Source organism: Heterocephalus glaber, unplaced genomic scaffold, assembly GCF_053883595.1.
Source record: "Heterocephalus glaber isolate CG9 unplaced genomic scaffold, H.glaber_assembly_v1.0 deba00000071, whole genome shotgun sequence".
Classification (NCBI taxonomy): domain Eukaryota; kingdom Metazoa; phylum Chordata; class Mammalia; order Rodentia; family Bathyergidae; genus Heterocephalus; species Heterocephalus glaber.
The window spans coordinates 24,221,625-24,244,978 of record NW_028258137.1 but is presented as its reverse complement, the minus strand read 5'-3'; the positions used below and the strand labels follow the sequence as shown (position 1 = coordinate 24,244,978).

The 23,354-nt window shown below is 35.8% G+C and overlaps 1 protein-coding gene across 10 annotated transcripts in view; it reads right to left on the bottom strand.

Moving 5' to 3' along the window:
- Cdh8 (cadherin 8) overlaps positions 1–23,354 on the bottom strand; it is a 382,630-nt gene that overhangs the window by 138,845 nt on the left and 220,431 nt on the right. For all 10 annotated transcript variants that reach the window (XR_015449028.1, XR_015449007.1, XM_087205646.1 and 7 more), the window contains one exon: positions 9,982–10,118. Coding sequence is in view for 8 of the 10 variants with exons in the window: in XM_087205646.1 (XP_087061772.1) it covers positions 9,982–10,118 (137 nt within the window). In the remaining 2 variants the exon portion in view is untranslated. The remainder of the gene's footprint in view (positions 1–9,981; positions 10,119–23,354) is intronic.

Sequence of the window (23,354 nt, the reverse complement as noted above, 5' to 3'; positions counted from 1 at the left end):
AATAGAGTGTTATTGAGTTCTTAATATATATCAGAGTCTGTTTTATCCACTTTACCTGTTTTACCTTATGTAACCCTCATAACAAACTTCAAATATAGCAAAAAAACAAAGAGATTATTTAACTTATTAAACTGTCACACAGAGCATATATAAGGCCTAATATTTTGACTAAGGTAAACTGACTTCAAACTTTATGTCCTTAAAGAAACTTTATTGCTTACCAAGTAAGTAGTTATAGCAGTGCATATGACCTTGCTTTTGGATGAGAAGCAAACTTTTAAAGTTGCCAAATTTCCCAGGATATTTACAGTTAAAAGGGCAGACAAAACACCCCTATTGGAAAGTACCATTTTAAAAATTATGCCCTTGTTATTTAGATCTAAAGTGTTCTCCAAAATGCTTGTGCTCAAAGGTGGAGTTTTCAGAAGGTGATTGAATCACGGGAGCACTATACTCATCAGAGGATTAGTCTATTGACGTTTATAGCCATATATCCTGTTTGAAAGTGGGGCCAGGTTGGAAAAGAGGGGCAATGGGTCATGTGACCTGAAAGGGTGTATTCTTGTCCTATTCTCCATCCTGCTCTTTCTGGTTCCTGGGTGCCATGGAGTGAGCAGCTTTCTCCAATCCTTCCTTTCTACTATATGGTTTCTTCCTTGGAGCCAACCAACCATGGACTGATTCTTTGAAAACTGTGAGCCAAAACAAACCTCTCCTCCTTTAAGTTGCAGGTGTCTGGTATTGTGTCATGGTGGTAAAAATGACAAATATGGAATAAATAAATCCAAGAGCTGGATTGCTAGTGTGACTGACTATGTGATTTAGAAGCCTTTGGAACTAGTTTGAGGGAGTAGTTTGGAAAAAACTGCAGATGTGGACCTAGAATGTTATGAGCAGTGCACATACTGATAACAGCTCATAGGAATAGAATGGCAACAAGCCAAACACAATAAAAGCAAATCTTGAAATGCTTCAATTGGGAATGAGGACAATACTGGAAACTGAACAAGAGCCTACATGTGTTACACTAGAGAAAAAGCATATCTGTACTTGGCCCACATACTGAGACTATGTAGGATTGAGATTAAGGGTGGTGGACTAATTTATCTGGTGGAAGAAATTTCAAATCCACCCAACATTCAAACTGTCAAATGAATACTGATGGCTGCTTTCAGTGACATTTATAGTGAAATCAGGACCAAAAGCCAGAGCTGAATAATTTGAAACATTTGGCTGGTGGCCAAAAATGAAGGAACTGTAAATTTGGGGCCATTGAGAATGTGGTTGCTGAAAAGGACAGCAATAAAAAGAAATCAAGTACTCTGCATTAATACAATATTAAAGATGGCTTGAAGTCATCTCAGGAATCATCAAGACCCCAACAATTACAGGCTCAGAGGTACAAAAGTGAACTTTCATTTGAGATAAAGCCTGTGCCCTTCTCCCTGAGAACTGCTTCTCTAGGATTCACTTCATCAAGATCAGGCACTCAGGCACAAAGAGGGCACCACAGCTATTTTCCTAGGGGTCCTAGCTACTGTTCAAACTGGCAGCAGACCTTGGCATCACATACATGGGGCTGGCTTTTCAAGCGTGCAGAAAGAAAGAGTCTTGGAGGCTTCTATCCTGACTTCATAAGGCCTGAGAAGTCAGGGAAAATGTGAGACAGTGTCAAAACCCTTGTTAAGAATGCATAAGAGAGCAATGTGTGAATCTGTGACAGTTAAGCCAAAGGTACAGTGGAGTCCCCAGGAAGTTGTACATGACAAGAATGTGGAACATCTGCTGAGGAAAACTGCCAGCAGAGCCAGCCAAAGAGAGAGGATATGTGGGCTGCAACTGGCAAGACCACAGGTGTGGGACAATCTAAGTCCTTTAAATTTCTCACCTTAACACAGCCTGCACTGGGTGCTGGACAGGAAGCTACAGGACTTAATGTTAGCCCTGCTTGGTTTCATTCCTGCTTTGGTCCAAATTTTTTCTATGCCCTTCTCCCTCCATTTTAGAATAAGAATGCTAACCCTGTGCTATTGTGTGTTGGAAGTATTTAAATCTCTTTTTGATTTTTACAAAGGCTCGCAGCTAAGAGTTTTCCTTGAATCTCAGAGGAGTCCTTGGACTTTGACAAATCAGAAAGGTATTGAGGCCCTTAGAAATAGCCTAAATGCGTTTTGCATAGTGAGATGGACATGGGCTTTTGGGGACCACTGGTGAAATGCTATGTTTTAGATCTCAAATGCCTCTCAAAAGTCTCACATTCAGAAATATGGCCTGTTTTGAAGGAGTAGTTGACTGCAGGCCTGACCTGCCGGGGTATGTTCTTGTCCCTACCTGATCTCTTCTCTGACTCCTTACTGCCATGGGGTGAGCAGTTTTTCAACATCATGCCCTTCCACCATGATGTTTCTGCCTTGGAGCCAGCCAACCATGTGCTGAATCCTTTAAAATATTAGCCAAATTAAAACTCTCTTGCTAAAAGTTGTGGGTACTGGGTACTTTGCTCCAGTGACTAGAAAAGCTAACCGAGACACTCCTCAAATAATCTCAAAGTAATAATTCCAGAATGGATTCACTCTTTGCTAAGTCCTCAGCAGGAAGTTCAGATTTGCTTCATGACAAAATAGTAACTCTTTGGCATAATGCTCTTTGATAATATAAAAATAAAATCACTTCACATTGTAATTAATATCATAATCATATTAACATTGCCACTATTTTTAACAAGATAATAAGATATACATGCATTTACTCTTCATCACATACTTTTGATTGTATACCAATATATTCTTTATTTTATAGATGGAGAAACTAAGCCAAATAAAGACAAGTTAAATAACTTACCAACAGAATAAGTGTAAATAAGTGAAACATAATGATCACATCCTAGCAAATGGATTTAGAAGCTTGGTTGTTTAATGTCTAACGTATTTCCTTTGACTTCTAGACTGATATCTATACATTCTTTACCAATTCTTCAACTTCAATAACTTTCCCATGTCTAAAGAGAAGCCACAGTCTAAGCATAAATAAACTCATTATCACCTTACCTTTTACAGTCTGTTAAAATATTTAGAATTTCCCCAATTCTCTGGATCTGGTATTCTAGGCCTGGAGATGACAGTGTGCTATGAGTGGCCAGTTTGTTACAAATTGCACCCAAAATCATGTTGTTGATGTTGGCTTCTTACTGCTTTTCTATCCTTTGCCTACAGTAAGAGGTACTGCTGAAGCTGTGAGGAAGATGATTTACAAAGAGAGAATAGAAAAGTATAGGGGGAGGAGCTTTTTTCCTACTCTATTTGAAGATTAAAACCATAGGGCCAGGGATTTAGCTCAGTGGTTTCGCTGCCTGCTACGCAAGCGCAAGGACCTGAGTTCGATCCCTGGTACAAATAAATAAATAAATAAATAAATAAAATAAAAAACAAAAAAAAGATGAAAATCATAGGCCTATAAATTATACTAACACCCTAAATGGTTAAAATCTATATTGCCATTCTCAAAGTGTCTGTGCTTTCTAAAGTTGACTAGAGAAAAAAATAGGGAAATATAAAAGATATGCAGAAGTTGTGAGAAGAAATTGGTAGAATGTTTGCAGAAGAAAGAGGAAACCAGAGAAGAATTCTCAAGTCAATATGCAAAGAAATAAAATACACAGAAGAATAGGAGGCAAGAGATTCACAAGGATTAAAATAAAGCTGATATGGGCTATGTACAGAATTACATTTATTTTGAGCTCTCTTCAGTTAACTCTTGGTCTTAGAATGGCACAAAGCGCAGTTCTTCCCTAAGGGAAAGTGCGTACTGGATGCCCATTCTTCTCCCAGACAGAACTTCCCCACATCTTTCCCATATTTTATTTTTCACTTCGCTTTGCTGTATTTCTCCTTGCTCAGAACATGGGTCTCTACCTTCCAGCACTGCTATGACTACCTGAATGGAAGGATCTTGACAGGACCTTGACCTGAACCTGTATTCCCAGGCAGACACCTCAGGCATACAATGCTGCAGCCTCTCTGGCATTTGCAGCCCCCCTTTAATCACTCCTGCACCTGAATTTCCCTGCCCAGTTTAGGCTCTTAGCACCTTTTCCTTTATGTGAAAATTATCTAACTGATCAACAACTTGTTTCCTCTTTTTGCCCTCTACTTTGTGAAAGGTAGTCACCTTAATGACACTCTAGACCTGACTGAGCCATAGGCAATACACAAGGATATATGAATATTTTGGACAAGTTCTTGCTATGATATCTGGAGCCATTAGTCCAATCAGGCTGTCCAAAACTGGGAAGCATACGACTGCTTCATTCTGAAGGCCTCTTCTAGTCTTCGATCAAAATGCCATGCCCAAACTAAAGGCAAAACGAAGATCAGTGAACAAGCATCCACTGTGCAATCCTGAAACATAACTGCACCTAGCAGCAGCACACAGGGTTTAGTTACTAAGGTATGCGCTATATGGAGAAGAAGAGCTAATAGATGATATAGAGTTAGTAGATAATTTAAAGTTAAGCAGTTATTAAAAGCCCCAGGTAAGGGCTGGATCAATCGCAAGAATATAAACAATCTGTAAATCATTTTGTGCAGATTGTACATGTATTTTGTGATAAGGGGTACTATGCTATTACTTTTAATTCACTTCTGATTACTCAAGAGTTAAAGGAAATTTATTATTTCCATTTCACAGATGAAAACACTGAGAGTAAAAGAGAAGAAATAAAGTGCGCAAGGTTAAATGCCAAGACATGGCCAACACCATAATATTCCATCCAAGCTCAGAACTCAAGGCTTCCACACACCAAGAAGCCTATAAAGATGTATTTTTTTCTAAGTAGCTTGGGTTAGACACAGCAATTATTCTGGAAGCTGGGCCTCATGCCAAGAAGAAACATTCCTTAAGTGCTATCAAACTAGTGTTTTCCCTGGGAGATTTAACCATCATTAGTGAAAAGCTTCATTTGCAATATTGTGTGCAGCCCACTGTAGTAGGCCTGAGCAATGCATTATCACTAACTCAAAGAGATTAATTTAATGGGCAATTATATGCTTCCTGCTTTGAATACTTTCAGGTAACCAATAGCAGTGTGCTTTCTGTAAATGCCTACTTCCTGCTTGCAGGTACAAAGCCTCAGATTTTATTCACTTTTCTTTCCACATCATCAAGCTCTCTGTGAAAGACACTAAAATCGGCATTCAATGCCCTTAGAATTCTCCTGTACACTCTGTTCTAAGTACTGTGTGATAATTTAGGCACTATCCACTAATATCTTGCCTCTCTCCTTTAGCTGTGTTTATTGCTCTCATTCTGTCCTCTGAGAAACCATAGTCCAAAACTCAGCTTAATGCTTAATGAAATCTCACATGATCAGAACAGGAAAAATATTTTAAAATCAAAGGACAAAAACCACCTTAAGATTTCTCTTCCTTTTTCTCTCAGGAGTGATAAAAGAAATGTTAATGTTTACCTGTTTGGGGCAGGGACAGAAAACTGGGAAAAGTTTTAAAAAGTAGATTTTTTAGTCTCTCGATTGTTATTCTAATTTAGTAGGTCTTGGATAAAGTCTAAGACTATCTTTTGTTTATTTACTTGTTTTAAGCAATTATCTAAGTGATTGTGATTGGTGGTCTTCAATGAAAAACTGTCCTCTGAAACTTACTATATTGTATCTTCTAGCCTATGTTCCCTTGTTTGTCTTTAAAATAGGGATACAATTCCAGTTTGAAAATTTCCAAATCTCTGGTTTATCTTTTAAGTAAAACTTCTGCAGATGTGTATACAAATTGTAGAACAGCAGAGCTTAATCCTATAAAGTGGCTCTTTCCTCCACTGTACACTTCTTCCAAGAGTCTTCTGCTCTGCACAGAAAAACGACTTCATGGAGTGGTGCCAGTAGCTCAAATGGAGCAGGGTGAGGAGCGAAGATCTAAATGAGGGTTCTGGGGAAAGCGTGTGCAAACACTTATTCTGCGTTCAAACAAGGCTCCAACTCTGTACAGACAGTACTCCCCCAACTGTTGCTCTGTATGAAATGCTAGACAACCTACTTAGCCTGTATTTTAATTTCATCCTCTGGTGTTTACACATAATGAGAAGACCTACTTTCACAGTGCTATGAGGTTTAAATGCACTGTAGGGCTGACTGCAAGGTTTTTTCAGGATCTCATAGTCAGCAAAATTTACCTTAAATGGTCTCTACCATCACAGATAAAACCATCATGGTCTTTTAAATGGTCTTACCTTAGAAGGTCTCTACCATCATAATGAAGAGCAGCCATAGATTGCTGCTTTAGTGGATGAGCTTGCTACTACTGGAGATACACTACACTTCCATAATGTTTGGTTAGCAGAGTGGTGTCCAAGTGCAGGCTCATGAGCTGAGTAGTGCCCTTGCTCTAGACTGCAGGCTAGATCAATTACCACTGAAATACTGGGGAATGCCTGCAGTGTACTACCAAGGTCTTATTTAAATGACTCCCACAGGAGAGGATAAAGGACAACATCACCATTCTCATTAAGAGATAACAGATGGACTTCCCACAATCCAATTTTTAGCTTAATTTCATTTGTTCAAATCTTTTTGTTTGATGAGATGGCATTCTGAGAGTAATTTTAAAATGTTCTCTCTGGAATGAATATTACTTTATCATTATTAGCAATCCTCCTATGGGGTTCTGTGATCCTGGGTAGTTTTAATATTCACCTTGGACAAATACAATAAATCTCTTTTTAATATTTTTTCTGAGACATAATCTGTGGATTTGGAAGATAAACATTACATGATGGCCTAAATAATCAAACCAAGTCAAAACAAGTTTCTAAGCTTTTTCATCATAATTCCAAATTTTTTTAAGTTCTCTGTGATCCTATTATTTCAACTTCATTTCATTAATTAGAATAAAAATGGCTTACTTGTACATTTAAAGTTTCTAGGTTTTGGCTCAACTCAACTTTCATTTTATTGTCAAAACTTCATTCTCTAGTATGTTCTCATTCTTGTTAGCACTAAGAAAGTTATATGCAAAAATTCAAAAACATTGAGATTGACAATAGGTTTACAGTTCAACAGTTCTTAAGATATAAAACCTAAATTAAGCTAATTTCTTGGTCAAACTGTGCCTATATAGTTTATGGAGATTTCAATTTCTGAGTAAAAAAAAATAGAATAATGTATGTTTGTGTTTTATATTTTAAATTCTGTAAAGTTCCTGATCAGGCTACGGTTCAACATATGGGCAGTGGCACATTATATCATTCCCTTCATGGAGCTGACTATAAAATTTAATCTGTGACTGACTTGAGCCATTTCTCTGAAAATGTTAAGATAATTTTAGCTGGTCTACTTTTTATAATTTTATTATCTTGTAAATATAGCAATAACAATAATAGTTCAAAAATAATTTAACTAGCTATTTTACTGGCATACATAAAGGCTAATTTTTATATTTATTATAATTTTTTTCCTGGTACTGGAGATCAAACCCAGTGGTGCTCTACTACTAAGCTACATCTCCAGTTCTTTTTTACTTTTGAGACAGGATTTTTCTAAATTGCCTAGACTGAACCTTGACCTTGTGTTCCTTCTGCCTCAGTTTCTGGAGTACTTTAGATTACAGGTATGTGCCACACTGTCCGGTTGAAATAATTATATAATATCAGCAAATGTTTATCAAAGAGGTCCCTGTTTCCCTGTTTCTTGAATTCCTAACATTCATCCCCTCCTTCCTTACCTCTGTGTCTTTCTTCTCCAACTATCTCAGCAAATTCTAATGCTCTCTTTCATAAGGAGCTACTTCTGGGTCTCATTGGAAGGAAAACTCCAAGAGGAACAGACTTTTTGCCCATTTTGCTTCCTTCAGTATCCTCAGTCACTAAAAGAATACTTGGAAATAAAGGCTCAATAAATAAAGACTGAATGCAAGACCAAAGGAGTACCTTCTCCAACTGCACAGTATCCTCCTCACTCCAGAGTTAAGAGTTCATTGCCCTAGAACATCTGCTTTTATAGCTTCTCCCTTATGTTTTTCTGTGATTTCTTGCAAAAGAATCTTTTGTTTCTGAATTGTCCTGAAATTTTCTTAAGCACTTGTTTGGTGCATTCATTTATTGTTGTTCTTTAGAATGAAATACATGATTCCTTACAATGAAATAGCCTTAATAAATATTTAAGTAAAAGCATCTATCTCATTTTAAAAAATGTGATATGGGTTAATGGTAAGTTGTCTAGGTTTTTTTTTTTTTTTCAGTGCATGACAAAATTCTTTTAAAATTGTCTATGTACCTTATAGAAAATGGTGTTTCTTTGAACTTTTTATAAAGCGTTAAAATAATCTAAATAGATACAGTTTTTCTTAGAGGTTTAAAATGGTAATGGGGCTTCAACACTGAATTATAAAAAATTCAAGACTTTTTCATTCTAAATGGATTTAATACTCCTAGTAAACTAAAACCTTTGCATGGTATGTTTGTTTGTTTGTTTGTTTGTTTCCTGTATGTTACAAGGGAAAATTACTGCTACAGTAACACATTAGGGCAGAAAATAATATTTCTAAACCGAGGAAAATGCCAAAAATTCTCCACTTCATTTCCATTAGAATCAGTGTGGTAGAATTAAAAGTGTGTATCCAATTAACCACAATTTCTTTGCCTGCACTCAAGTTAGAAAGAGACATTCTTTACCCTTGAATCTGCACTCCTTTACACAAATGTTCTAGTTTAGAAAGCTCCATGGGAAGCATTCTCCTCACATCTGGGATCAAGGAAAACTTGTGTCCCCTCTGACCATCTGAGCTGACTCTTCATACATACAAGTAAGTCATGGATCTGAGAGGTGCTTCCCAGTTTGCACATTACCCACTAGAGAACATCGAGTGAATTTTAGGATATACGCCTATGATTATCTTCTCCATCTTACATGTATTATGTACGCCCATAAGTATTTCTTACTGATGATTTTTTTTTCTGTACTAGTGATAAAACCCAGGGCTTTGCATATATTAGGAAAACATTCTACCACTCAGCTTCAACCCTAGCCCCTTAAGCCTGATTTATATTTCCTATTCAGATTCCCTTCACCCCCAAGTGCTTCAACACTCTGAACTAATGTACAACTTTGGAGGTCTTATCTCTAGCACAGAAAGACGATATTAGGATAATGTGTAAAATCTATTTCTCTTGAACATAAAATGAACATCCTGTCCCCTAGGCATGTTTGTGTATAATAAAAAATTGAGGAGTCAGAGGGAAAAGTTTCAAAGATAATATAATAAATCTCACCATTGAACTATTGTTTAGAGTCAATAGTCTTTTTAATAATTACAAAGAATTTATTCTCATTTAAAATTAACTGAAAGACCAAGTGTTATTTTAAAAATCTAGAACCTCCTCCCTTATACATAATTTAAAGTATATCAAATTTATATTGACAGAATTTAAATAGTCTATAATTTCTTTGCAAAATATATTAAACCTTAAAACACAAAATAAAAATTATCTACACTCTCCAAAGGGATCTATACTGATAATGTAATGTTTCCTTCTGTACTTTCTAAATGTAAAGGCTATCAGTAGGTGTGCAGTGTAAGTATACCAACAATTGTTTCTATCTTATAAGAAATGTACTATATATCTTAGTGTCTACTCATGTTTAGTGTAAAGTTCTTAAATGTAACTTTTTGCCTACTGCTTTACTAAGTCTCAGAGTATAAATTCAATACAGGTAGTTAATCTAATGTATATAAGATATAAAAGAATTACGATACAGAAAGGCTTTCTTCCCACATATCCTGCAAACCTTTTGGTAATTTACTACCATGTACATTACTTTATGTTGAACTGATAGATATATTCAACAAAGGCTTCTTGACATCAATAAAATAAGTTCTATTATCAACATATCTAACAGAAATAGGGACCACTTATCAATGGATAGGTATCAACTGGACCTAATCACACACGAACAAAAGAATAAACCCAGGCACTTACTGATTTCAGTTGCAATGATTGTTATGTTGTGCCACACACTTAATTCTCTGTCAAGTGGAGTTGCCAGTGTTAACTTTCCATCATCTGCATTAATATTGAATTGTCTCTCCAGGTCAGTGTGACGGTCGATGGAAAACCTACAAAACAGATATATCTGTAAACTACTGCAATGTTTACAAGATCCATATATTACACGGGAGACCTTTAGTAACCCTTGGAGAGTCGTAGTTGTGAAGTCAAGTAAGTAGGAAAACTCTGTGGCATCATAATTTGTAAAACAAAATGACTGGATGAGCCACAAGAAACTTAATAATTATTGTCCAAGGAGCAGTTAGCTACATATGCAACATGGAGGTCATAAACTGCCGTCAGTTTCAGTAGGTAGCATCTTCAAAAACGGATGCTGATGAAGAGTTAATTGGACAATCCATCATATTTATTAGACAGCTTATGATAATTAGCAGTTGCCACAAAATATCATTTAAAACAACAATCTAAAGCCCAAAGCAAAATAGTGCAAGGCAGCATGTTATTCATGGCAATTCAAGGAAAACAATGTTTTTACAAATTTTTATTTGAGTGAACTATGTTTTTGAAGTTTCATTTAGTTTTGGTTAGTAATGGTTTGTTTTGCTTTGTTTTAATTTTAAAGATGCATTTAGCTATTCTATTAGTCTCCATCTATAGAAATCAAAAGGTTATTGATCATTTAACAAATGTTTGTAGCTTTAGAATAGACATTTTAATATATTTATAACAATAAACTTCTCTAAATTAAGAATTTCAAGTGGACATGTGAGTAGTTCCTCTATAAAGAAAACCCTTTCAAAAAAAAAAAAAAAGAAAACCCTTTCAGATAAGACAATAATCATGACATCTTGTGTCTACAGCAAATTGCTGTTCAGGAACACTTAAGTATCAAGGTAATACAGACATTATTTTCCACATCTCTTGCTGTTGTTTGTTCTCTGGCTAGAGAACTTTGTGTTCAATGAGGTTTTTTGCTTTAAGAAATTCAAAGCATGCATAGGAAGATTAGCCTATAATGAAGCACAGAGATGAATTAAAGCAATATTGAATGGAAATCCAAAGGACTTTATGAGCAATCCTATTCTAGGAGAGAAGACCAAAGAAAGTCTTCAAAATTGAGGTGTACTCCTAGGATGTGCAAAGGAAACGTCATTATTCATTGACATTCATTAACCCCAAATCTGAACTTTTAGTGACCACGTTTTCTTTTTCATGTACTTTATGAACATTTCTATTATTCAAGAATAAGATCATGTCATTATAAGAAAATTGGAAAAATTTATTTCCCATAACCTTTCGTTATAACTTAAAACTGTTAGCACTATAATAGATTTTTGCAAATATTGTACATGCACATATATGAATATACATCTACTCATTTGTTCTAAATCTTCCGATGAAGTACAGTATATAGGTAAGTAGGTAGGTAGAGGTATAGGTATGAATTATTCATCCATACTTTATTTATTTGTCTTTCATTAGAAATTATATTCATATCCTGTAACTAGGACCAGAGGCCACCAAAGGGGGAAAAAGTGACCTTTGTTAAACAAAATAGCGCTCAGCATTTAATTTCATTGAGAATTACTCAATGGTAAATTATTTGTGAAAAACATAAAAAATGAAAATAAAACTCGCTATTTAGTAATAGCTTTAGCTACAAATAAAACTAAGCAATGACTTTTGACCACACACCAAGTATTTACACACTATATCCCCACTCCCTTGAAAGACTGGATGAATGGAGAAATAGACAAAGCATTTAAAAACTCAGAGGTAGATATGGATTAATGGTGATCTCAACAAAATCCTGAGCATGAGGAGGTGTTTACTGCAAAACATTAGAAATCTGTTGCATTATGGAAAGAAGACCAAAGGCCATTTTACTGGGGAACAATAATTGTTTAGACAAATGAAATTCCAAGTTTAACTATAAAGTAACTCTATAGACATGTACAGTATTTTATTCCAGACATCATATATGCTCTGAATCTTAAAAGGGCTACGAAATATCCAGAGGCTAAATTATAATTTCCTGTATCATATTAATAAATAAATGGTGTAGTCATTTTTGAATTCTAGTAATTTTATTAACTCACTGCTGATATTTCAGGCATTCATGCAACAATCAATTTCCTAGAGAATAAAGTACAAGAATCAATGTAATCAGTAATACTCAATGAATCCCAAATCAGAAACATACTTAATGGCTGTGTGGTTGGTAGCCACTAATTGTCTTCAAGAAAGCCTAGAAGAGGGCTAGGGATTTAGCTCAGTGGTCTCACCACCTCCTGCACAAGTGCAAGAACCTGAGTTCTATCCCCAGCACCTAAAAAAAAAGCCTAAAAGAAATAGTGGGAACAATGATGGTATTTTTTAATTTATATATATTAATTGGTACATTTTAGGTATACAATACATTTACATTTATCATTGGGTGTTTGTACCTGAACATGCTGTATCTGAGTTCTTATTTTTTCCCCATTACCTATGTCCCCTTCACCCTCACCACCCTTCCCTATTTACATAGACTTTCTTTCCTTTTTTTTTTCTTTCTCATACTTTTTCCTTTCCTTGATGGTATTTGGAAGTTGACATTTAAAAATTGTTGTTTATTTCTACTCCTATTCCAATATGTGACCTTCAGATCATAAACTTGGAGCGAATTTTATCTCCATGTATTGCTACTTCTGAGTTCATTGGTAAATTCATTTAACTTAATTTCTTTGCTGTTAAAACGTGCAGTACTTATATTCAAGGAGTGGTTGTGAGAACTAAAAGAATATATCATTCTCTGCACTTAGTAGATGCAAAAGGTAGTTGAAGCATCCTCATCATCCTCATCATTGATAACATCACTCAATAAATGAAATATTAATAAACATCCTTACTTGGAAAGTGGTGAAGACTGTCTCTATCATTTATAAGTGCTACAAAAATGAAAAAAAATATTTTGATATTATTTTCCTTCCATAACTTTAAAGCACAGACATTTTTCTCATTTTTTAATGTTCCAGTTTATGAAGGGTATTATGGGATGAGTCATAAGATTATGTAAAAGAGGCTATAAGGGCAATCTTTATTTATTTATTTTTTTTTGGTTTTTTTTTTTGGTACTGAGGATCGAACTCGGGTCCTTGAGTTTGCAAGGTAGGCAGCGGAACCACTGAGCTAAATCCCTAGCCCCTAAGGGTAATCTTTAGTAAGATCAGAGGTAAGCATGTCAATAATATTACAAGATTACACAATGGAAGGAACTTAAAAAGAAAGAAATGTCTTAGCTCAAAATGTAGTCTAGAATCTGCCCCAACTACCCAAGAAAATCCCTGTTACCTCTGTAGAAATTTCACACATTTTACTGCTTAGCAAACTTTATGATAAGATCTACCAAGAACGGCTAAACAATAAGAAAATTCAGAGAACACAATGGTCAATAAAAATGCTTTCACCACCAAATGTGTTCCAAGCAGTGCTAGGTAGATTTTTCCCTTTTTTTTTTTCCTTCTGTCTTCTGTTTATTTTACAGTAGTCTCTTGGTACCTACCAAGGATTAAGTACAAGATCCTTCACAGATAATACAATTTGAACATCTGCAATTTTGAGGGATTTTTCAAATCCTTTATATAAATTGGTACAAAAATTTTGTATGATTTCTGCACATCCTCCTATGTACTTCGAATCTTTTCTAGATGGCTTATAATATCCAATACAAAGTGAATGAAGTATAAATACACATTATACTGTATTGTTTTGGTAATAATAATGACAAAAATTTGGGCATGTCTAGTATCTGCACAACTACCATATCCCTAACTATATGATACAGGAATGAGATCTGAGGTGAATAATGCTCAAACAAAAAATGCTGAAGAGGGACTGAGGACCACTGAGATGGCCAGAAGTTACAGCAGGAAATGCTTATCCATGATTTCTTTTGCATACATCCCATACAGTACTTGGCATGTGAAAATTCAAGTTTTGCTTTTAAGAACTTCCAGAATTGTTTTATTCTTTTCGGAATATGTTTTGTATTTGTGGTCAGTTGAATCTGCACTTCTTTGAACCTGTGTGTATGGAACTTGTGGCTATAAAGGGATAACTGTATAATGAATGAAATAAAAATAAAGCTTCTTAAAGTCTAGGATATTCATATGGCACCTCTGGTAAATAGCAGGACTGGAATGAACAGGTATGTATGATTTGTTCTAAAGTCGAGCATAAACCAACCACTGAAAAGGCGCACCTACTCATGCCTAAAGTGGGACAGTAGCAGTACTGACTATTTGGAATGTTGTGAGGATCAGATGAGATGTATGTGGCTCACTTCGCTGATGCATGTGCTGGACGCTGTGTGTCAAGAACTCACAACGCTTACAGGACAGTGATGTCTCAATGCTCATGTGTGTATTCGATTTCCTCATCCGAAACCTTGGTCATGGAGTGATACACTGGCATGTTGTGTGCTCCTTCAAACTCATGTTGACATCCTGGCCCCAAAGTGACAGTGTTAGAAGCTGGGGCCTTTGGGAGGTGATTAGGACACAAGGTCTCTGACCTCACATATGGGGTTAGATCCCTTATTGAAAAAAATCCTTGAGAATTAGCGAGCCCCTTCCCACCATGTGAGGAAATAGAAAGAAGCCGCAGTTTGAACCCTGATGGAGGGTTCTCATCAGAACATGACCATGCTGGCACATTGATTTCAGACCTCTCAACCTCTGGAAGTGTGAAAAATAAATTTTTATTGTATATAAGCCACCTACTCTATGGTGCATCTTAAAAGCAGCTTAACAGACTAAGACAAAGAGTCTAGCAAGTAATTTTTTTCTCATTTTTGAATACCCTGATTTGAATATATTATAGATGTTTAGTTTTAAAATAGAACATCTAAGTTAAGATGATTTACCAAATAAGATAATTAAAATTTAGATTTTTTTCCTAAAATCGAACAAGAAAAGGCTCTACCTCTTGTCTTTTTTATAGGCCCTTGGGTAAATGTTTAATTCATCGTTATTCTCATAAACTCTGGTCTGTATATTGAGGGAACAACTTGGATTTCTGGCTGTTTCTTTTTATCTACCAGGAGAGTACAGGACCACAGGTCTCTCACAAACTCCTAATCTTATTACAATGAACATGCATTAGGTATTGCAAACATGTAAGAATAAAAGGGAGGGAAAGTCCTCAAGAGATACGTGGAGGGGGAGGAGAGAAGGAAGGGACAGGGGATTAAAAGAAATTGGGCCAAGCATCATGGTGCACCTCTGTAAATGCAGCACTCAAGAGGCTGAGGCAGGATGATTGGTGTGAGTGTGAGATCAGGCTCTCCTACACAGTGAGTTCAAGGCCAGTCTGAACTACATAGTGAGACCCTGTTTCAAAAAAAAAAAAAGGAATTGGAATGTATTATGTACATGTACCAATTCCCCACAAGGATTGTAAACATTATGTATTATAAACGTGTACTGATAAAAAATGTAACAAAAGTGCATGGGTCCTAGGTTTTGTCATGGCTTCTTCACTGGCAGTTCACATAAAAATACTTCAAAAGAAAAAGAGAGTGGGTTATTTATGTTTTAGAATCTAATGTACCATGTAAGTTCTCAGGATGTCATTATCTGAAGTGGGTGTCTCACTTTGTTTGTTATGGGGCTCCTGGTATCCTGAATATCTGCATATCACGTGGAGTAAACACAACCTGAAAAACCTGAGAGTCTTCTATTGAATCCGAGGTGGGGGAAATTTCCTGGAAACTATGTACTTCGTATTAGGATCAGATGTTATACAGATCATTTTAAAAAATTATTTCATAGAGTAGCGCTTTACAGTAAAAGAGCTGCTAAACAACTCACATTGAATATGAAAACAAAGAAAATGATGAATCAATTCTTCAATATTTAAGAGACCTTTATAAACTCAGATTAATTGTGAGGCTGGAAATCCAGAAATGGAAAGATATACGAATGTAAGTATTTCACATCCTTTAGTAGCTTGAGAAGGCAAATTTTCCAAAGTGATTCTCTAAAAGTATCCCAGTGCTCTTTGCAGTATTTATGAATTCCACTGTTCACCAAACTCACGATATCTGCTGCTCTAGGTACCACAGTAAAGCACTGGCCTCCAGGTTGAAGAGATGAGAAGTTACATTGGACTTTCTGGCTCCAAGTTTACCCATAAGGTCCTTGAACACCTAGCCCCAGTCTTTGTTAGTCTTCCTCTCTTAGGAATGACTATCCTATTATTGTTCAAACATTCACCTGACATTTGCCCTTTATATACACAAAAAGAATGTTTGATTCATATACATCAGATAAGCTGAACTTCTGCACCTCTGATATTCAGTAACTACTTCCCCAATGCATCTGCAATCATGTACTGAATGTGGATTATTTTATGTGAAACACGGTTCTAAAGAAATGTGAAGAAAATGAATAAAAGGGAGAGGAAATGAGAAAAAGAATGAATTTGGGTTTTACTTCTCATATTCAAAAGTGTAATACCTTCTAATTTTATATGTTTAAAGTCCTAGTATTTTGCTCTTCATTATTGAAGTCTCCATTTTATTTTGTGGGATTATGCATGTGTCGGATTTGCTGTTCATTTGCAGAGTTACTTAAGATGTATTAGAAAAAAGGCTTCATTTGGAGAATAGAATGCACATTGGAGAATCATCTTCCTGCCACAATAAGAAGAAACTTCTCATTAACACAGTGGGAAGTGGCATGTGAGAAAACAGGCTCCTGGGGTCATGTTAATATCAATTTTAATGATGGAAGTTTTGGAAATAGAAAGTCATTTTCAAGTGTAACCCATAGGTTTTAGAAACTACGTTATTCTTCACAAGCGGTACTCACAGTAATTCCATAGAAACTGTCTCATTTGTAATCCAACAAATATCTTGATTGGCTTTAACACAAACATTCCTCTAACCTACAGTAGGATTTCTTAGAAGTAAATTCTAAGGACTTTATCATTTTGCTTTCTGGAATTAAGGAAACAAATGCAAGTAAACTGCTAAGATACTTGCTTAGCACTTGGTTCAAATATTTTAATTTAACACACAGCACTCTGATTGGACATAAGCTCATGTCACTAGTTTTATTCAATTCAGAGTAAATGGCAGAGATCAGAAGTACACTTAAGAAAATACCACGGGTACAGTGGTTGAGAATATATCTAAATAGATAACGGAACATTTTTGTGATGGAAAATAGCATAGTTTTGCCCGGCTGCTACTAATGATACTAAATAACAACTTTTACCTGAGTAATATGCTTTCTCAAGTGATACAGTTTAACTATGCACATTTCATATCAATAGGTGGAGCAAAATTCCTACCTCTTGTATTTGTGTCTTTTTGTGTATAAGACTTACATTAGATTTTCTTTTGTTAATGCATTCATGTATGTGTATGTAGAGAAAGAGAGACAGAGACATACAGAGAAAGATACAGACACACACACACACACACACACACATACACACACCTCTTGCCTTCCTTCCTTCAACCCATCTTCGGTGCCACAGAGACAATGTCTCCTACTGATCTACTACTTTTTCTTGCCTAGAATAAAGAATATCAGTCTGTGACAATTTCGAGAATGCTTTCAGGAGTTTCAAAAGCAAGTTTCCAGTGCTGAGTGAGTTCTCTCTTCACTACCTGTTACTCCTAGACAGCACAGGCAAACTTCAATTTAAATCTGGAGTGTACACAAACAAGGAAATAACAGCTTTTAAAAAGTTTGTTTTTCTGAAGTGCATTCTTCCAACTATATTTGTGAAGTATATGATTTTTTTCAGGGAATAATTCTTCTATTCCTAACTTTTCTGCTAACCACAATTAGTGCATCTATGAATGAGAAAAATAGGACCATCTACCTTTAAAATATTAATGTACAGTCTAAAATTAGTTCATGTATTGCAGATCTTTGTATCCTTTCTTGAGTGATATCACAAGGCGTGTTTCTCATTATTTATAGAAGATAGTCAGCCAAACATCTTTGTATTAAACAACCACAAATACATTTGAAACATTCTAGTGTCTGGGTTTCATAGAAAGAGTCATAATTTTCTGACATTTCTATTTGCTATTTTCACACAAAAGATCAAGGAGCTTCACTCAGTACAATCGTTCTGTGGTATCTTTTATTTGATTTAGGAAAAAATATAATCTCAGTTTCCAAATATATGCTGGTTCATTTGGACCCTCGGTTTTTGTTCATTTTATAGTTTATTCCACATACACAATGAGAAAATACCCTTACACAAGTACATCCTGTAACCATGTGCAACATTAGAACAAAAAATGCTCAAGACTGAATCTTAGACAAAGTTTGATGCACAATCATTCCTTCAATATTTACATAAAACTTCAGGAGACATTCAAACATTATTTTTCAAGTTAAGAGAAATATGATGCATAAAAGAAAATTTTAAATATGATGATGTGATTGTAAGCATAGAAAAACGGAATCCAGTATTAAACCCTATGAAGGGTTTATGTTCTAAATTTGTTTTTTATTTTATTTTTAAAATGTGTCAGTGATTGTCTCTTACTCACAAGTACAATGTTAAATGTGTGGTGAGCATAAAAAAGCCTTTCAGAAAGGAAAGGTGGCTTGTGATTTTCTAATGGCTTAGGATAAAAAGTGGCAAACTGTGATGGAGGAGTGCTTGCACTGTGTGCATTCGTGTGCCTGTGTGTGTGTGTGTGTGTGTTTGTGGTGTGTGCTGTGTGTTTGCTGTGTGTGTGGGAGGGTGAGGGGAGTTGGTGAGAAGCAAGAGGCAGCATCTGTTTTGAAGCACAGAGCTGTAGGGTTTTCTCAGGTAGAATACAGACACACAGTGGCTTCCACAGAGAGGCATGCATACAGAAAGCTGGAAGGGTTGGGTTTACTTAGAAACTACAGATGTGTTCATAAGCTTTCTGTTACTGTAACAAAAGCTTGAGATAATCCATTTATGGAGAGAGGAAGCATTTAGACTTTTGGAGGTTTCAGTGCTTTTGAGCCTGTGGCAAGGTAGATCACCTCACCGTAGTGGGAGCATAGTGGGAGCAGAGCTCCTCAACCTATGTCCAGGAAGCAAAGGGAAAGAGCAAGAGACCTAAACCCACGCTAGCTTTCAAAGGCAAGCCCCCAGTGTGCTCAAAATTCCCAGGGGACCACCACCCCTAAACATCCCACTACCTTCGCATAGTTCCATGGGATGGGCACAAGCATTTAGGAGATGGGCCTTTGAGGAACGTTATGAAAGCTGTAACAACAAATGAAAGGCCCAGACTGGGTGAGAGGGGGGTCTAAGATCTGAGAGACAAGCATCCAATGATTTTCCTTTCCGTATTCATTTCCATTCGACCTCTCTTATCCTTCCTTCTTTCAACTTTCTTGACTCTCTCCTATGTGTAAGCCAGCGCATTAGATGTCAAGATAAATGTGGCCTTGCTCCCATTTAATTTTATATGTGGGGGGAAAAACAATCAAAGTAAATAAGCCCTTTGAAAGATTATAGTGATACAGCCATTAAGAAGACGAAAAGAGGGCTGATGTGCATACAATTTTAAAGTAGTAATTCTAGCAAAAGAAATGTATAAAAATACAAAATACTAAAACTATTCCTATCAAAAGAAAGCAAGCATGAAAACTCTGAGTTAGAAAGACGTTCCACATGTTTGAAGACTTTAACACACAGTGCTGTGATGCAAATGCTGGCATCAATACAAGAAGTACATCAAAAAACAAATTAGGAAGGACATTGGAGAACATGCCAATAAAGTTTTCTCTTTGGTAAATGTGAAGTCACTTGGAAAGAAAACTGTGTGTGTGTGTGTGTGTGTGTGTGTGTGTGTGTGTATCATGCAAGACAGCAAGTGAAACTAAGGAACTGAAATTATTATTTAATTTAAATTCATTTTATTTGCATTCAAAGAGCCACATGTGCTTGGACAGCACAGATCTAAACTGAACAATTTGCTAGCTCTGTGGGGATCAAAATTGGGCCATTAAGGATGACAGAACTACTCAAGTGAGAGCTCATGGTGTGTTGTGTGAGCTTAAAAAGTAAAGTAAATAGGACATGATAATACTTAAATGTAGGAAGTAAAGGAAATGGAGGAGTCTTCATGAAACGTTCTTACAGGAGGTTCATAGATTCTTCTTACATTGCTTTTTATTCTTCTTACATTGCTTTTCAAACTAAATAAATGTTCTCTGTCCTTTTTTCCTTTAAGGCATTTCAGTGCAATTATTTAAATAAACCAAATGAATTGCAAGTATTCACATAAATATTAGCAAAAGATAATTAAATCATTGTAAAAATACATAGAATCTGGAGCTTCCGGCAGCTATGTGAAAATTATTTATGGCATGTGTTGTTTTATAATGGAAAATTAGGAGCAGTGAGCATCAATAGTTTCACCATAAAGCCAACAAGGGCAATCCTAATCATCCTTGCTCACCCTGAGGACAAAGGGATACCAACCAGTTTCCATGAATGTTCCCAAGTCCATACTGACCCAGGGAGAGACACCACTGCAACTTAGAATTGAAGAGCAGCCTCTATTTCACATAAATAATATCTTTTTGGTGCTATTGATAATGTCAACAATGACTTCTTTTTACAAGGAAAGGAGTCATAGTTGGCAAATAGTATGTAAACAAAAGAATAGAGATGGTGATAGACCAAAAAGAAACTTATTAGACTGTATTCTATATAGAACACACTGAACATTAATTTTTAGTAATATATTTAATGCATTTACTGTTTTCTTAATTTTCAGCTTTTCCTATGCTTTGTGTGTTAATTTCTCATTTAACCTTTCACATTAATAATTAATGAAGTGCTTTATATATACATTAGAGACTCTGAATATCTATAGTTATCAAATGAGGATGCTACACATTTTCCCTAATCATAGAGTGAGTGAGATATTTATAATATCCTCATTAGTGCATCTGACATACAAAGAACTTCTATTTGATGTTGGGGAGCTATTAGGATGGTCAAAATTATTTACAATATAGGAAAAACATGTTGACAGAAAACATGCACATCCCAAAATAAAAGAGTAGTGTACAACTACATCACACCTTTTTGGGAAATGTCACAAATTTATATATATTTTGATATTCTACTGGATATTTAGGCTCACCTAACAAATACCAAGGTCTTTGAACTAGTTCTCATAATTAAGTGGTGAAGGGGCCAAGGATTTAGCTCAATGGTTCCGCCGCCTGCCTCACAAGCCAAGGTCCCGAGTTTGATCCCCAGTACCAAAAAAAAAAAAAAAAAAAAAAAAAACTAACAATACATTAACCTTAAACTGATTTACTTACTTGTCTAAATCACAGTAGCAATAATATAAGCAGATCATTTCAGTGCCCTCCCATTTGTAATTCGTTCTAGGGTACCTAAGTGTTTTATACATGAAATTCCCATACCTGAGCAAAAGGCCTACTCCATATGTTTTAACCAGGCCTGTACATCCATAGAAGTGCAAAGCCCAAGATCATGCACTGAGTACCTGATTGAGTTTAGCCAAAAATTCTTCCTCTTTTGCCAAAAAACAGACCTTCTCTTCACATGTGGCACATTGCTCTCTTTCTAACATCAAACCTTCTGCTTTGGAAAGGCATTTAGGTCATTTCTTATCTTCTGTACCATTAAATATATCTTCCATGACTCTGAACCTTTCCAAACACTTTCATAAATCTTATTCTCATTTACTATGAGGCTACATAACTCAGTAGATCATCTCAAACTTCATTTGTTCCTGGAAGCCCATTTGAAAGGCACTTCAGCCAGGGTCCAACCTATTCCATAACAAGCAGACATCATACACATGGAGTTTAGCTAATAAGCTTTGGATAGATGGAAGAAAATAAAATTTGTCCATTTTAATATTCTGTCTTCTTAAATATGCAATATTATGTTTTTCCTTTGCAACTGTAAGTCAGATCTGATTGTCCTTTATCAAAGACAAGGTTGAATAATACATTGTGTCAAACTAGAATGTAGAAATATAAGGGCAAATAAAAGACTGGTTGAAATGACTCCCATAAATATTTGAATATCAGATAAGGATGTCAGTCTCCCTTTGTCATGCTACAAAATACAGGGTTTATTTTGCCTTATGAATATAATAATATTAGATATTATTGCTTGGCCTGTAGTAGCATCTTTATTTCTTTCAGAATATAAACAGTATTAAGTTTGTTCCCTGGAGGAAACAGTCTTCACCAATTAGAAGCAAAAGAAGGAGAAATCTCTCTTAAAACCACAGATTAACACTTTCCAGATTTTTTTTCTGTCTCGAGATTATTTTACCATCCTAGATCTCTTGCTTTAAAATATTCTTTGAAAACATGCAGTTGGATAATAACTTATAGCCTGATTTACCATGTTATATCACACTCACAATACTCCAGGCAATCTGATTTGCCACTGTGGTGTTCATATCTCAGAGTAAAACAAATCTATATTTAAGATGACACAGACTGACACATATGGTGACAACCTATAGTCTTGGGAGTGAGACAGCAGAGCAAATTTAGTCAAATGGTTTCACTATTGAAGACGTTTTGTGCTTCCATTCTTGATGGACATGAAAATGTGCCATACAAAACCCCTTCAAGGAATTATGCAGGGACTGTGAGAGATGCAGTCTTCAGTAATCCACTCCCTGCCACTGAGGCAGGTCCATCCCCAGGGGATGCCTGGAGATCAAGCACATAGCGGTATAAAGGCTCTCCTATTTTTTCATGATGCAGTACTCCTCTCATGGGCTCTACTCTTCCCAGAGATCAACTAGATCTGCATTGCAGTTTGATCTTTCCCTCTGCCTATCCTACTTTTTTTGCATAACTTGCCCATCTAACCCTAGACAACAAACTTGTAACATATGTGTATAATGGCAATGAAAAAAATGTGTAATTCATAGAGTCAATGTGGTAAAATGTAGTAAGATATCTGTGAATGTCTGAGTTCTAAACTATTAAGTATGCATAAATAATGATATACAAAGTTCTTTCAGCACCCCTTGCTAGATGTCTTGTTGGAGAAGACATGTTAAAGTTTATTAACATATGACCTCGAGACTATTCTAAGTGAAATTTGGTTTCATGTTTCTCATGCATTTAGACTGAGAAATCCTGCTGAAATCAGAGAATTTGCCAAGATATGGAAATGCAGGGGGTAGGATTTGGCTACAACAGTTACCAGCCTCAACTCAAATGCCTGGTGTGGCAGTAATCAATGCAGTCTGGAGAAAGGGAAAAAGGATTTTAAAATCAACCCATGGAGGAGAGAGATAAATTACTCTGGAAGCACACAAGCATCAGAGTATT